We start from the raw sequence: 17,313 nt of genomic DNA, 5'->3' as shown, positions 1-17,313 counted from the left end.
CTAGCACATCTCTTCCAGGAGACGGTGGAGTAAAATCAGAGGAGTGAAGCAGCTAGCACCCTTACTGTGCCTCCTGTCTCCAACAGCATTTTTTTCCCTCATGGCCAAGACAAGTGACTGGCTCATGAGGTGCCTCTTGGGTCAATGCAGTCCTCAAATCAACACCACTAGACATATAGGTGGGTAGAAGCTGATATCCTTCAAATTCCCTCTGTATTCTTCGATTCTTACAGAAGCCAGATCAACACTGTCCCTTTGAAACAGGTGCTATTTTTAATCTGAGTTTATCCTGTTCTTCACAAAATGACATTTTGCCCTACCAATGCACCTCCCAGGCACTTTCACAATGCTAATAAATAATAAATACAACTTCAAGTGTGCTGACATTATCAAAGAATTCATGCAGGTAAGTGCATCGGTGTTTTTTATTGGTATCTTTGTGGAAGTACCTTCAAAAAGCAGACCAAATTAAAAAACAGGGGCTACCTCAGCTACCTTCCAAATCCTCAAACCCAGAAGCATTTGACCAAAGTGGTTAATATTCTGCTGTTCTACCATTGTAAATACTTTATGCAAAGAGTTCAAGAAGCCTTATGGAACTGGCAATGTCTCTGGGCCTTTGAATTACAATGTCCTCAGGGACTGACTGTCCACAGTGTGATTGTCTATATATTTCATTCAGTAAACTGAGCATGAGCACTACCAAGACAACTGTCCACCACAACAATATAGGAACTTATGACACTTTCTCTCTGGTTTTGTGCTCATAAATCAGCTATGACCCTGTAATCGATGGTGGTTATTGGGACATACTCAAGTTTTTATCCAGAATATTTAATTCAGAAGCCCTTGCATGACGGAATGCAACCAAAATGGAGCTATCAAGAAAAGCTGTCATCCAAGTATTATTTTTATAGCAGGCATTGAAAGAAAGGTCACATTGTTATTTTCTTACACTATGGAACAGTTTCTATTATTGCAGATTCCAAAAGCCTGGAATCGTTGTTATTTATGATCTGAGTCAAATTTAAGTCCCAGTTTGTACCAATTACCACAAGCCACTCTAGGTTTTCTCTCTTCATTTCACAAATATTTGCAAAATAATTCCTTCACACTTGAAAACCAAGAGGTTGCCTCACCAAAATATGCTCTTCTTTTCTTCTTTAGTGGTAAACACAAAACTCTGGGAAAATATTGTTTTGATATGAATCAACCAAAGAAGCCACATTTTCTCTGAGAAATTTAGGAGGCTAAATTAGACGTGTAAGTTATCACTCAGCAGTGAACGATAACAAGAGTTTTTATATCTGCACTCTCAAAAAAGCCATTAGATCTTTTGCTCCTGGTGCTTCTTCCTCACATAGCACTCTAACAATCTGACAGTTTAACATACACTTCTTATTAAATCCGTATGGTGCCCATGCTTTACAAAAAAAAAGGTAGAAGGCCATATGCTGCTGCTTACTATGCTGCTGTAAGTCCATTTATGCTTTCCTGAAAATAAATTAAATCACCCTGGGTTTATACTGGAGAAAATGAGAGGACAATCCGTCTCAGCATCTCTGCGGAGCTGCCAGGTTAGTTGAAATACTATCTCTATCCATTGGAGATATTTAAGAGCAATGCATATATAGCAGTTAAGCACTGATTTTCTAGGCATTTGAAGAGCTGGTGTAATGGAGGGGGCCTGCAATGGGGGGGTCACCTCAGCAAGCTCCTCACTGTTGTCACATCCCTTGCTGCAATGCTGCGCTGTGGCTCTTCTCCAGCCACAGCAGCCATGCTGTGTCCTTGGGTCGTGGAGCACCTGAAAGGCCACTGGCTACATGCTGGGAAACTCCAGCCCGTCCTGTGGGAGAGCATGAGGCAAGAGGCGCATATGGGACATTCGTGCTTGCAGCAGGTACTGGAGAAGGGACTGCTCCATATTCAGAAGGAAGGGAGACTGGTTGGATTTAAAAGGGAGTCTGTTAAGACCCGGTGAAGAAAATGATCTAAAGCATGCCCCAATTAGGACAAGTAAAGGCAAAAAAAGCCCCAGCTGCAACTCATCACACCACATTCCTGGGTTCTTGGAACAACAGGAAAAAAAAGATAAAAGAAAAAAAGTAGAAGATAATTCCATCCTCAAAGCAATTATAAAGGAACACGGACTAACAAGGCCCTGAGCTCTGCACAAGGGAACACTGTTGTGGGTTGTAACTATATAGGCAACTCTGACGCTTCTAGAGCCATAAAAATAAGGAACACTGGTTGGTTGTGTAAAGTGGGGGCTGAACCTCTCATGATCCCTTGTTAACCTCGCCCCCAATGTCAAGACTAAATAGAGCACATGCCAACATGTAGCAGACAGAGTGGCCTTGCTCCATTAGGGTTCCCGTTCTCATGAGCTCAGCCTTCATTTCTCCTCTCCCTTGAGTGAATGAAGTTGAATAAAAAAAATTGGAGAAAAAGTCAGCTTGAAATCTTTGAGTTTAATTTGGCTTTAGGTCAAAATCAGAAGGAGATGAATTATATCTTATTTAGTAGATACAGGCTTTTTCTTTTTTTTAATTGTTTTTTGACTTCTTCACTAGTAGACATAGAAGACATAGAAGACTAATGGATCTTATTGAACAAGTCTTAAGGCTATTCAAAAAACTTTGAAAATATGTGTGGAATTTCTTAAGACTAGTTAAAAGCTTCATGTCTTTTGTTCAGAAACCTTAAATCTCGCTTCAGAAACATCTTTCACTGACTGGACTACAATTCTTCACAAGTGGAAAGTTAGGCTTCAAACTCCTGCCCAAGCCCAGCTACAGATTTTCCCCACGTCAGCCCAGGTTCTGTATAAGTATTGCAAACCTAATTAAACTTGTGGAGAATTTGAAGCTTCTAATTATTCCTTAAACAAAGTAAGTATTGAATTTCTAAGAGTTTTTTTCATGCCTGTGCATCTGTTGCATCCTGATAGACAATGGAAAGGTGAATCTTTCCCACAACAATGGAGAATAAAACAGAGAAGCAAGCAAACCCTTCATTCAGATCAACCTTTCAGGAAACCAAGATGATTTCCATCATTTTTATGACTTTTCCCTAGAGGCAAAAGACATCTAATTAGCAAATCCCGCTACAAGTTTGCTCCAATTTGACACAAAGTGAATGTGACAAGCAAAGAAATTATAAGCCTTACATTTCCAGTTAGCCAGCTTGGGTTGATAAAGCCAAGTTCAAATGGTTTTTTTGGATCTTAAAGCCTGGGGAGTAAAAATCCGGATGATGAGCTGGTTCAGCTAAAAATGTGAATTTACTGTGTTCCAGTCAGTGTTATCTGATGGTAATGTCACAGCAGCCCTTTATGAATATGCACTCATATTTCCAGCTACAAAGCATTCCAGCCAGTTCCAAGATGGTCCTTACAGTCCACAACTGTAATGATCTGAGGAGGAGTTGAATGATACCAAGCAGAATCAAACCTTGATTCCTCATGAAGAAATAGGGCATAAGTAAAATAAATATTAATCATGAAGTTAATTAGAAAATGCTGGTAATTAATCATGCATTACTGTTAATGATGTGTAGGAATCCTCAGAGGTAGGAGATAATCCTCCAGGAAAAAAGACCATGCAGCCTAAATGAGGCGACGTCTCCAGTGGGGGACAAATCAGTGGGAGTTGACCCATGAGGTTGCTTTGACCTTTGTTATCTTTATTGGGAGATAATACTAGTGGTGTCTTCTCCCACTCTGATTTAATATTCAGACTGGGCAAGCAGGCCCTGACCAAAGGGTTGGTGGGCCCTTGCAGCTGTGCAGGCAGATGCTAAAGGAGTCCACAGAACTCACAAATCCTACCAGGTGAACGTTATGTTCAAACCATTCCAAAACTGCAATTTATGGAGCAATTGTATTTCTAAGTTTTGTTCCAACAGCTACAGGATACTCTACTGAGAGAGGCTTTCTTGAATTTCTGAACTTTGGAACAACTGGTAAGGATCTCCCAAAAAATTCAGTTATCTCTCTAGAGCATAGAAAAAACAGCATTTTTGCTGCAAAAGCCCCACAATCTGTGTCTACAAAGCTTCTAAGCTTCTCAGCTGTGTTGTGGGTCAGGTAGCCATGTCCTGCAGACATAACCATGGACAGTGGTCAGATGACAAGAAACTTTGGAAAGTACTTGCAGAAGTCTATGATGATAGGCAAAACTCCTTGCTTGGTGTAATATCTAAAGTTTGGCTCTCAGCAAAGTTCATTTAGGGCAAGTTTCTTAAGCCAAAAGATCTTGTGGCTTCACAGGTGAGAGATCCCACTACACTCATGATAAATCTTGCAAGTACTACTACAGCCAAGTTGCCAAGTACCATCTTGTTGGCTTGCCTCCCTGAGCAGCCCAACAGGGCACAGAGCAAGGAGCTAACATTGCCTCAAGCAAAGTTGCTCTCAGTCTTCTTATTCCTTTCCAGAATGTGACCTTGCATATTTTTTTCAGAAAAATAGTAGTGTTTGCAAAAGTTCTGCCTGTCTCCCCTGTGCTGACAGATTGCTGGAAGCTTCATCATGGCTAAATGAAGGAACTGCTAAAATTCATCTGCCTGCCAGTCTATTAAGAGAATGGGGAAATGCGCCTAAGAGAGCACACAGTGGCCCAAGAAGGAGAGGAAAAGCCAGCAGAGACCTCCCGTAAAACAGTAAAGCTGTGCTTGCTTCCTGCCAATGCTCTTTCTACATCATCTTCCAACAAAGCAACATCTCCCCACCCAAAGCTGCCCATAGGTTTCACCTGATACCTCTTGCTAAGGGATTTTCTGTTGGAAAAAGTCATGGTTAGTTGGCCAGGGAATTTAAAAGAGTTAAAAGGAGAAAGGTGTCCACGCATATAATTTTATTTACTGATTTTTTTCAAAACATCAGACTGTTCACCCAAATAGCTCTGCAAAGAAACTCCAGATCTGAATGACTCATGCACAATGCTGCTTCTCTTGGACTTATTGGAAGACTTAGGCTTTCACTTTTCAGTATTTTCTTGTAACTATTTTTCACATCCACAAATGAGCTCCACGTCTATATTGTCATTCCATACCTTCAAATGTGTTGAGCCCAACGCCCAGCAAAACTACTCAGAGTGGCTTAAATGTTCCAAGGTTAAATATGTTTTACTTGTTTCGCACCTGGTTTTCAGTTTCAGGGCTACAGTGAGGTTGCACATTCAAACTCGACTGGCAGGACTGAAACTTGAGATCCTAGTACATGGTGACTTTGCATAGCATAACTGAGCTATAACCACTGATTTTGTCGAAGTACTGTCTCATGATAACACAGTGAGAGCTGGCCATGTGGTATATAATTGTAGACGTATCTGTGGCAACCTTCACCTTCATATCTAAACATGTATTTTATCCACAGAATATTCCCAGAAGTGTACTGAGTGTTTATAAAGCTCACAGATAAGTCTTAGTTTTTCTTTGCCAAACAGATAACAAATGTGCAAACAGTATTTTTGTCATGTCAGTCAAAAAGATATCTAAAACTAGAATTTCCTAACCCTGCCTCCCGAAGGAAAATGATGCATAAAAATTAACATCGTAAAATATATTATCTAAGATAACATAGGAATTCTTTAGAATTTTGCTATTCAAAAAAGCCTAAATTTTTGTAAGCTAGAACTCTTAGATAGGGCTCCAAAATAAGCTTGCATTTGCCCTACCATCTCACCTTTCTGACAAGTATCTACTTAATACATAGCAGTGACATAGTCACTCCACTGCATTAAGAAAAAAGTGTTATGAACATGTCTTTCTCAAATTTCTTATCAATGTGCATCCATGATAGACCTGAAGAGGTGCTAAATGTGCCATCACCTGCTCTGCAGAAGTATGTGCTGATATGGTTATTATCTGCCACCAGTACACATCCCCTGGAGGAATAAGGCCAGGCTGGAAAAGCCTTTTTTACTACTCAAGCCAGAATGATTCTGTAACAAATAAGGAGGAATTTGCCTTACCTGTCTATGCTGCTGAGAGACTGGATACTGCAAACCTGAGATTTGCTGGCTTTGTTGCATTTTCTGAAGCATCATTTTTTGCTGCATTGCGAGGGGTACGTTAGGTGGCCTTTGAAGAGACTGGTTCGGGAGAGGCTGAGCAGGTTGCGGCTGTGGCTGTTGTTGCTGCTGTTGTGGCTGTTGCACAGGGCCTGAACCCTGTGCCTGCTGCGTGTAGTGCAGAAGGGCAGGCTTGTTTTGGGAACCCAAAACTGAAGGCATCTGCTGGTTTGTTTGCTCTGAGTTAAAGTGAAACAAAGGCTTTGTGTTGCCATGGTGCTGCTCTAGTGGTGGCTGAGCACTGTTGATAAAGTTTCTGTTGAGGTCCTGAGGCTTCTGTTGCATGATTAGGTCCATAGGATTGCTCTGGGGAGTGGTTGGTTTATAAACATAGTTGTTCATCCCTTTCGACTGGTTCCCATTCACTGGTACCCCAAGCATTGCTGAGCTTTGTGGGCTGAACTGTTGCTGGCGAAAAGAAGGACTGGGGATTTTCTCTTGCCCAAAGGGTCCAGGGGAAGGTCCTGATGGAGACAGAGTGGACCAGTTGGCTGTCTGGTTCTGCTGCTGCTGTTGCTGCTGAATCAAGGCATGCTGCTGCCGGTTGGCTGCGATCTGTTTGAGCTGCTGTGCATGAGACACCTCCTGCCAGTTAGCCAACGGCCGACTGGATGCAGAAGAAACCTGTGATACCTGTGTTTGACTCTGAGGCACCGAAGGGATGGGTGAAGAGGTGGACATGGCAGTGGTGGCCATAGTGAAAGCTGGACCTGTAGAAGAAGGTCTCATCTGTGGGGAGCCCACAGAAGCCTGATTCATGCTTGGCGCATATTCACTTTTTATCACCATCTTGTCCATCTGCAGAGATCTCACAGGGCCCCTCTGGCTCTGCTGCCCAAGGTCGATGTTGAATGGCTCATCTTGTTTTATTGTGGCATTTATCATATTCTCTAGCTCAAGATCACTCATTGGTGGTACTGATATGTTAGTCAGCTCATTAAAAAGTTCCTGAAGCTCCAGATCCATCATTTGTTCCCACGAGTCTTCCCCATATCTGTTAGGGAACATGTTCTCATGGGATGTCTGGCCATCTAAGTGTTTGCTGCAGGACATCGTTTCTCCTGGCTCTTTCTTTACCTCTTTCAAAGTCATATTAAACATGCCATTCCCACTAGCATGTGTATTGTTTGCTAGGTTGCTGGCCTTTCTTTGCGATCCTTGTCCCACAGACATAGCTCCTGACATTGCCTGGCTTTGGCAATTGTTAACATGTTGTCCGCCTTGTCCCATTGAGATATTATCACCCACTCTTATCCTCTTAATGTCAAGGAAAGAGCTCTCTGAAACACCGTTGGGCCTCTTGTTGTTGACAGGTGAAAGATTTACCACCAACTTTCTCTTCAAGGAGCCTTGGAGCTGAAAAAAGCAGAGACCCCAAAAAAATCATTAGATGACAGAAGAAAAAATCTGTAGTCTATCTGCTAGAAGGATCTTGAAAGGCAACTGGCAGGTAAGCGTTGCTTAGTACAGAAAGCTTGTCTGGGCTTTCTCGGTCAACGGAACTACACAGAAATGTAGGAAAACATGCTGTGAGACATCTCCCTGCCACCCCCACCCCGTCCTTGTAGCCACCAGCATTTTTTCAGCACTGCTGCCTCCTGTGGAGCCCCTTTGCCCCAAGGGTGTGAGTGGAGGGAGGTGGCCAGAGCTGCAGCTGACAAAGCCTAGGGCATATCTGCACCAGATTTGCTCCCATCTAACTGCACCAGACAGATCTAAAGTATTTTTAGAAAACAGAGACTAATGCGGTCATGAAATCTACCCTTGTGCCTATCCAGTGCTGCAGGATTTCACTCTCGTGATTTTGGTATATGATCCATTTTTGACTGCTGTAGAGTCCAAAGCTCCTAGGACACGTTTTAATGGCACACACAAGATCCAGGCATCCCAGTCTCACACAAGTTTATACTGGCCAGAGATCTGTATAATTAAAGATATTAGCTGTTAACTTCTTCAAAACTGAAACTGAAGCCACTGAAGCAATGTCAGGTTATGTCAGCCAAGGGTCTGGCCCATTGATGTACCACTGGATTTTTTTTCAGAGATGCATATTAATACATTAAGCCCTAATTGTTTATGTCCTGAAACATCTGCTATAAAACATACAGTCCATGCAACACTGCTCTGAGAACTGTAACTGCTTCCTTTTCCTTGAATATTTACCGTGGTATTTTCATCTGCTCCCAAAGCCCTATGGGCCTACCAAAGGAAAAAAGGGTCACAGCTCTGTTCACCTGATCTACATGCATCTGCCAGGGCTATACACACGAACTCCTATCCCACGCACACAAGACATGCATGTAGTTCTACAAGCTGAAAAGTTTGGACTTGGTACATAAGTCCTCAAGTGCAGAAACCCTCAAGTAGAGTTGCTCTGAACGTGGTTCATAAAAGAATAGATCATTTTTAAACAAGCGTAGCTGTCATATCTTTAGCTCTGTACATTAAAGGTGTGCACACTGAGCAGCAGATGCACACACTCAGCCCTTGCTCAGTCGTCACACACTGTTGGTGTTTCAGCTGTGAGTCGTGTCAAGAAACTCTGCAGGGAAACACGGCTCATCTTTTGCCTTTCTGCACCTGGGCAGAAGTGCATCAGCCTTGGAGGCCAAACACCTGTGTGTGCCAGTGAGAAAACAGCACCCATACAAACTGCGATACCTTGGGAGGCTGCAATGGGCAGAGGTAACACTGAGAACTCTAATTTTGCAGTTAAGTGAGGAAGGATGATTTATGAGATCTTCCAGTCACATTGTTTGTATCATGCTGTTTCATGTACACAAGTCCATAGGCATGTAATACTCTCTTGTGGCCCCTCTTCCCCTCAAATTCAGGCTCACCGATAGGTAAGAGCTCCTCCCAGATAACTCCAGGTGTGGACACTTTTATTCTGGTGTGAATATCAGTGAGTTGCTTAGGAAGAGCTCAACTGATAAACACATACATCCTCCATACCCACCTATCCTTCGAGTGCATCAGCAGGTCCCTGAGTTTAGCCCTTAAAAGTAAAGCTTATAATTTCTCTCTCTGACACCAAAAATCTCACCTAGTATCTCAAGTTAAGTTGCCAGCATAGCTTTTGAATCACAGATTCACGTTTTCATTTCATAAGGACAGACATGTTGGTGCCTAGTTATACAAGTCCATAGACCTTGTGCCTTCAAAAGTAACTAATTGTTATTAGGTATTCCTCTGGGCAGAGAGTTCTAGGTGGTCACCTGCAAAAAGCACAGACTGTCTTTGGTTAACATGTTCCTTCTGACACATGAGTCATGGTACTTTCCTTTAAAAAAAAAATAAACGTTAAGCTGCATTTCCTTTTACTATCAGTCCTTTTGCTGTCAGTGTGTTTATTAAAATCATTCCCTGTCCCCAAATTCATCTTCCTGGGAAATGGGGAAACCCCCAGGTCATCAGAATACATGACTTGGCAGCATGTTTTGCTTTCAGATGTGCTGCTGACAGAAAGGCTGAACAGATAATGAATAATATATCCTCTGCACACATATATGCTTTATGCGGTTAATATGCATTTCTGAGTTAATTTTGCTTTTGCTTGACATTTTAAAGCAGAGGGAACTGTTTAAAATGCCTTCACATTTTCAAAGCACCTGCACCAGGTTTTCTGATACGAGTAAAAATGCAGGTGTTACACTGCGCTGCGCGTGGCAGCTGCTTTTCTTCTGTGTTTGAACTAGCTGCAGGGTGGTAGGGACAGCTGCAGCTGCAGCTGGTAGGGATGAGCTGTGAAGTGGTTTTTCCTGGTGACACGCACAAGTCAGCAGCAGAGCCAGGGAGAGCAACACGATCTCCAGACACATCCCTTAACCAAGCGCTCCCTCCCTCAACATGGGCTGCAGGTCTCCTGGTTTCATGATATCTCTGCTGCTGAAGAGCCCACCAAAAAGGGCACTATACGTTTCTAAAGAAGAAGTAACAAGTGCTGGCTTATCACATGTCCCCAAAACCTTGCAGACACTGCCCTCTGAATGCTGGCAACACCTTGGTCAATAGATGTCCCCACCTTAAAGCAGAAATGAAAGTGAGCGAGGCTGTGAAGGTACAGGGGATTCTCAGGTGACTTCACTGAGGCGGCTGGAAAGGTCCTGATTTCACACACCCCCTGAGTTCAGGATGTGGAGGGCAAGGGCATGGGAAGGATGTGAGCAGCCCCCAGGGATGAAGCCTGCTCTCCCTCCTTGCACTGAGCTGTTACCAGTTCTGTGTCAGGGTGGTCTGAGGGGGACAGGTCTGTGTTTGTTCGGCGAGACAAGCAGTGTCTATCACAAGCCTCTCTGTCTTCCTATTTCATGTGAACACTGCCTTCCACAGGACACAGCCACCCCAGCATTACACCTGATTTGGTTTTAGAAGGGAGCAGATCAGGGTTTGATCACTCAAATCTTTGCAGTTTTCTCATTTTTCAACTACTGATTGAAAGTCAGTACTTGAGCTCATTTTCCCCAAGCAAAGCACAGACTCCTCAGAGGGTAAAAAAAAAAGAGCGTGCCAGATTTCAAGCTCCATCTCTTCCAATTTGCAAGCCAGGATTGATTTGGGTCAGTAAACGTTAAGCAAAAGTTCCTATAACACACAGGCACATTCCTCTGATCAAATGGGCTCGCAATTATGCATCTCAAACTGCTTGATCTGCGTAATACTGAAAAGCTCTGTGATGGGAAACAAGTGACATGACAGTAAGCGGAGAGGAGGAAGCCCTCCGTGCAAGCTCCATCCCTCAGGTGGGTGGGCAGCACCGTATGAAGCATCAAAGAGGCCATGCATTTCCTGGCAGCCTGTGTTATTGTCAGACCTTTTGCTAAACAGTCTCTGGTGAGTCAGCATGCTTTCACACTCATACAGCGAGGCAGTGCTGGACGCGTTGATTTTCTGAAGTTAAAACTGCACGGGGTAGGCCTCTGGAGGTCACGCTTGCAAGGTAGCGCAGTGCTGTTACTGGCCAGACTGCAGCGATGTTAAAAGTGGAGGGCAAAACTCTAGAGATGACTTGGTCTAAACGACCCAGCTCGACACAACGTCCTATGCAGAGGGACAATTAATTTCTATTTAAAACTTATTCTCTGTCTTAAAAGGGATTTAAGAGAGGCAGCTTCTTCTCTAATGCTCCCTGACACCAGGCCAAACCATCAGGAGTTCCACCAAGCTAATAATTAGGGCTCATCATAACCTGCTATCAAATAATTCCTCTTTTTGAAAAGAAAAAAAAAAAAAAAGTTTTTTACTTCACCTTTCTTCTGGTTGAAATTTTTTACTAAATGTGAATCTAGAGGATTTTGCTGAAAACTGATTATTATATTCAGTTTTTTTCAGAAAATGGAAACAAAAACTTCTTTGGTGCAAAAGCACAATTTGTCAGTAAGAAATTCTAGAGATTGTTTTCTCCAAAATATCCATATTTAACAGTATTTTTGTCACATTTTTGATCTATTTCTGACATTACCCTTGTGCATTCACCTTATATTCCTTTCCACAAGGACTGTCCAATATGGACAAGAAAAGAATTTGTCTGTGGCAGCAGGAAATCATAAGGACTATCTGGTTTCACTTTCACTGAAAGTCTTATTTTCTGTGCACTTCATTCATGCAGCTTCTTCAGTTGGACGTCCTTTAGAATTTGCTTTTTACTTCATTTAACAATGTGTAGGAGCACAGTGCTTGACAGAAGCCCTAGGTAAACTAGCCAGCAGCCTTGAGTTCCACAGCTCTCGGGACAAGTAAAACACAGCCTGTCCCTCTGACTTGCCCAAGGATCTCCATAGTGCCTGCAGATCTCAAAAAAAATTCATTTCTCAGCACAGCCCATCCTTGCGCTCGTACAGAGATGTTAGTAACACATTTGACTGTTATCTCAAAATATTTATAGCTAGACACTTAAGACTGGACCAAAACACCAAAATGTTCCAAGCAAGCTACAGAGAAAATATCAGTGTGACAGTTTTAAGTCTCCACACATCCTTATTAGCTAAAGACATAAAAAGAAGATCTACCACCTTTACTCTCCCACCTCTCACATTTTCCTACTAAGGTTTGAAGCTTTCTTAGCCTGTGTGGAGGAACAATGGGGACGAAACTCGTAAGGTATTGCTAACTTAAACCCCAAGTGATTATCACACATCGTGAAGCAGGCAGCATGGCAGCATTAGCGATTCATGAGGAGTGATACTCCTGACGTTAAAAAAGCAGCTTTGGATTTTATGCTTTTAATATAGAAGCAGCAGACAAATCCACTTTAAAAGGTCCCTTTTGGACTTCCTATACTTTCTCACAATAAGTGCTGACTGTATCTATGGCTGCACTGTAAACAAAATCTTTCATGTATCTGGGGAGGCGAAGGGGTAAAGGAATTACATGAAAAATACAGAAAATATTCAAACAATGGAAGCGGCCAAAAACCAACAGAGAGCTCATTCCGAAGGAGGAAAACATGCTGAATGCTACTTCTTATTTATGCTGTGAAAGCACCTTTGCATCCCAGGGCTGGATCCAGCAAGCCACCCCTGGGAGTTAGGGACTGATCCTGCATGACAGCAGCTCTCATTTTTGAAACAGTGGTTTGCAGTGTTTGCTGCCAGCCTTCTGCAGTGCCACCTCCTGCAGTGTCCAGAGCTCAGCCAAGCTGAGGAGCACCCTTCCAGGCAGGGGTTTGGGTTTGCCAGTGCAAAGCCTCCCTGTTGCAGGCATCTTCCCAGCATACAGGAAGACCAGGCATTCCTCTCCTTGTTTTCTCACCTCTTTGGCCAGGCATGATGGTCATGGTGACTCACACCATGGCCAGCTGCAGAGCCACTGAGGTGTCCCAGGCTGTCACAAGGATGAGGAAGGGCCACTGCCCTGAGCTTCCACCTCCAGGGCCATCACAGGTCCTTAACACCATGATCACACATGCACCCTCATGGTCCATTTCTGGTTACAGTCGTACTTTTTAGCAGCAGGCAAAAGGGCTCCCATTACTGCTGGTTTTACACATCTCCTGAAATCCAGCGGCTCTGGCTGTTCCCATTCTTTCCCACACCTAGGGCATCAGGTTCACCCTGATGTCTCTCCTGAATATCTCAATAGCATGGTCCTCTTCTGAGCACCCCTCCCCAGCCCCTCCACTCTGCACTTCCTCTGCACAGCAAGAGGATATTTATTTTTAATCTTTTGTCTTAATTTGCAACTTCTACCTGACATGGCTGAGAATGCAAGCGTGACAGTTGCCTTCAGAGAGATTTTAGCACTCCAGGTTCAGAAAGTCCAATCTGCTGGATGATGCTGATCTGGGAAACAACATTAATTTTTCATACAGGACTGAGTGACAGAGCGGAGGCCCTGGGCGCACCGCACAGCAGGGAGCAGCGCTGGGAGCTGCTGTGTCCTCACAGCACCGGGGCTGGGTCAAGGGGGTACCTCGGCTGCAAAGAGCTGTGCAATAGTAGCAGATGCCATTTCCCACTGCAGCCTGTTTAAACAGGCTCAGCTCCTGGTGCCTCCTGCTGCCTGCTCTGTGTCAGCAGGAAGGGGACCAACAGCTCTCTGAGCAGCGAGGAGGAGGAGGAGGAGGTGTAGGTGCCTTCAGCCCCACACGGTCAGTGAGCACAGCAGCCCAAGCCAGCGCACCTCCACTCTGTCTCACTCCTCTCTCATTTAGCTGATCACCTCCCAAGACCTCTCCGATCACAAGGAGCAAGGTTTGCTGTCGTAAGAGTTTTGCTCTACACATCCCAAACCTTCCCGTGGCCCATCCCTGTCTTTCTGATCAGCAATTTGGAAAGATGCTTGGTGTCTATACAAGGCCTCTTGTACTGGTGTCCTAGCTCTAGCTGATCCTTAAGCATAAGCACCACTGTCAATAATAATGCTGACTGAGATTTAACATGTTTTTCTCCCTGTTTACTGTAATAAATGTCACTAAAAGAGAATTTATAGTAACAAATAAGGATGTTCCTTGGCTGAAAAGTATCCACTTAATTCTCATTAGCTGGTAACAAGGCTGGAATAGTAATCAGTACGTTAGAAATCCCACAATTTACCTTCACTTATGGAAAAATTACATATCTTGCCAACTGAACATACCAACCTAAAAATGCATCCATATTATTCACAGTGTACTGCCTAGAAATATAACATCAGGGCTTTGGTCCAAGTTGCTGAAGCACAATAATTATATTTTTAATGCAGATTTTACATCTGATGGATTATAAAATATCATGTCTAGCCACAGTCTTTTAGAAGAACAGGAACACAGAGAAACAATAGCACTTTAACTAGGTCAAGATTGCTAATCAGAATGTAACAGTCATTACTGTATGCAAAACAAATAGGCATGAAAGATCTGTATTTCTCATCCTGCAAGCTGTGTATTTGTCTTCTGCAGAAGTATTTTCTGTTCTTTTTTTCTTTTTTTTTAAGATCCTTTTCAACCATGAATAAATTAACAATCACTTTATGTGAAATCTACAGAAATTTATGTCAACATTTATTACCATGAAATGTGGAACAAAGCATAATGCAACCTGAGCTTTGGGAAATGCGAGTGCTTAACTGATCCTATCCTGATGAGAAGGAAATATCAAATGCATTATAAATGTTGACAGGATGATCAGGCATGTAAAAGAGGTCATCCAACACCACCCTCCACATTGTTTACCAGTTTCGTAAGTCAGCTTAAGGTATTAAAAACACATACTATCTTGCATTGGAAGCTCCTAATCCTTAAAAATGTGGCTGTCGTTATTTGATTTGCCTTTTAGAGATCAATAGCGTAGCAGATTTCACCTAAGGAAAGGCTGCTGAGAGCAGTCTGGTCCTGGGTTTCTGTCTAGCATCGCTTCCAAACTAGCTGTGAAAAGGCTTTATAGCTTCATTAGAGCACATACCCATGCCCACACAGGGGCTTTTATTACCTGTCTAAGCACCTGTCTCCTCTGCAACACTCTGTATCAAAAGTTCAATCAATGGAGGAAGACAGCAGCCATCCATCCAGCCTTGGAAAATAAGGAAATATTTAGACTGTTTCTCTCTTCCTGCAAATTAATGCATCACACAGGACACTCATGCCAACTGTTTGGCCTTGAGGTCTTCTGCAGGGTAAGTTACAGTTCACAAGAGATACAGTCATCACTTGTCAATTTGAAAAAAAAAAAAAGATCCCTTCAGCATATTACTCAGTCTGCTTCCAGCATCAGACTCCATCAACGAGGAGGACAAGGAGGGCCTACTTCAATGAGAACTGTCTTCCATCACTGCATCAACAAAGACTCTCCATGAGCAAAATGGCTTCTTGTTAGGAGGAAGGAATACTGATCCTCTGCCAAAAACTTCCATGGAAAAGTGATATTTAGAATCAAATCCAGGCCTGTGGTAAAAGAATGTCTCTAACAGGGTTGCTGCACTTGTTTGATGGCTGTGTTTGACCTGTATTAGCATCTTCCCCCCGCCTCTCCCCATCACGCATGCTCACCCCATTAAGAAGGGGTGAAAAGAAGGGTAAGAAGGGGTAAACCTTCAGCTTAAACATGCAGTGTCAGGACAGGCCAAGTGCACCCCACCAAGAGTTTGTTCTATAGGAGCAGAACAGGCAAAAGTTTAGTGGGTTTTGGAGTCGAGTAACAACAATGATTTAAGAGCTTTGAAGATACTCCTATGAAGAGAATGGACAATAGAAGGGAGAAATAAAGAGAAAATTATGAAAGTTTATACAATGAGACTAACAGGAAAACCGCAGATCAGGAGAGTACTTAGCAAACTTGAATGGCAGTAAATTCATCTCAGTGAAATGATACTTCTCCTTCCAATGTGGATAGTGTTTGAGGAACTACAGGACACATCCAGAGCTCAGCAAGATCTACAGAGGGACTAAGCATTTATTTGGAAATGGGAAGATGCTGACTTATGAAAGGTGATGATAAAACATTATAGAAGGGAATGTGAAATATTAAACATCAAGCTTCAAGCCAGTCTATGGTTCACGGGGACAGGCTATAGTTGTCAGCGGGCAGGGGAGAAAGCAGTAAGGGTGAGGAAAGGTGGGTTTTGCAGGCTTATCAGGATGATCCTGTGTCTTCCCCTGATATATTTGTCATTGTTATCGCTGAGATGCTGCCAGGGTTTAGAAAGGACACGTCTGGCCAAGTTTCACAACTCCTGCACTTCCAACACTGTAGAAGTCTGGAAGAAAACTGTAAAAATTGGAGTCATTTGACCAGTACCTAAACATTTGCTACTAACTGTACTCCTGAGTTTCAGTTTTTGCCTGAAAACACAGGCAGAATGACAGAACAAGAACAAATAGTAAAAATTGGTCTGATACAATTGGAAGATCATCAGCAGGTACAGGAACGCTAAATGTCTTGTTGTCTTAGACTAGCACACGTTGCTGTTCAGTGATTTTTCCCTATTTGGTCTTTCTTTGAGTACCATCTTGATGATATTTTATGAAAAGGTTGAAAGAATCCAAGTCCAAGAAAATGGACCAAGAATAGAAAGGTTTGTAAACAAGTAACCACCCAGGAAAGAGGGCTCCAGGAGCTGGAAAAGGTCGGTGTAGATAGAGGGGATCAGGAGCAGTTCAGGGTAAGAACAAGACCTCTACAAGATAAAAAAAACCCCAACCATTCAGGTACTGAAGAGCTTACAAGATCATGCTTAAAAGGAATGTCAGAAATTACAAGCAGAGTGGAGAGGATGAGTGGAAGATGTTTGCACAAGTAGACAAGGCAAATGCATGGGGACATCTCTGAAGGAAGTGAGAGTAAGTTTTCTGGTTTTCTTTTCTCTCTGGTTAGCAAAGAGAATATTTGATAGTACATATGATCTAGTAGCAAAAGCTTGGCTTTTGCAAAAAGATTTGCTTTGGTAAAAGGAGTTGACATTGCCATAGGGTTTGTGTGTCTCAAGAGCTGTTGATTCTGTACCAGATGCCATCATCACATGGCTTAAAATGTGACAGTAGTCATTGAATAGGTAGGAAGAGTACGTGAAGACCAAATCTGGTGCAGAAAAGGGATAAAAGAGGGAAATAAAACATGAGAGCTATGCCTTGGCCTGTTTGTGGGAGATGGGCTCAATGGCAGTGCCCTCAGCAACCCTCAGATGGACTGAGGAAAGGCTCAAAGAGACAGCACCACAGCAGGACTTGCAAAAAAATGAGGTGACACAGTCTGCACACGGTAGCCCTTCAGCTCCTTTGTCCTGCCCCTCTGAGGCAAAGCCCTGCTGCTGAGCACGCACCGTG

The 17,313-nt window shown here is 43.1% G+C and overlaps 1 protein-coding gene across 1 annotated transcript in view; it reads right to left on the bottom strand.

Moving 5' to 3' along the window:
- The window catches only part of MAML2 (mastermind like transcriptional coactivator 2), a 215,230-nt gene that overhangs the window by 62,891 nt on the left and 135,026 nt on the right, over nucleotides 1–17,313 (bottom strand). The window contains 1 exon segment of the mRNA XM_055801552.1: nucleotides 5,979–7,433. Coding sequence (XP_055657527.1) covers nucleotides 5,979–7,433 — 1,455 coding nt within the window.

This window comes from Falco peregrinus, chromosome 4 (assembly GCF_023634155.1).
Source record: "Falco peregrinus isolate bFalPer1 chromosome 4, bFalPer1.pri, whole genome shotgun sequence".
Taxonomy (NCBI): Eukaryota; Metazoa; Chordata; class Aves; order Falconiformes; family Falconidae; genus Falco; species Falco peregrinus.
The sequence above is the reverse complement of the archived record's forward strand: the minus strand, read 5'-3'. Positions and strand labels throughout refer to the sequence as shown.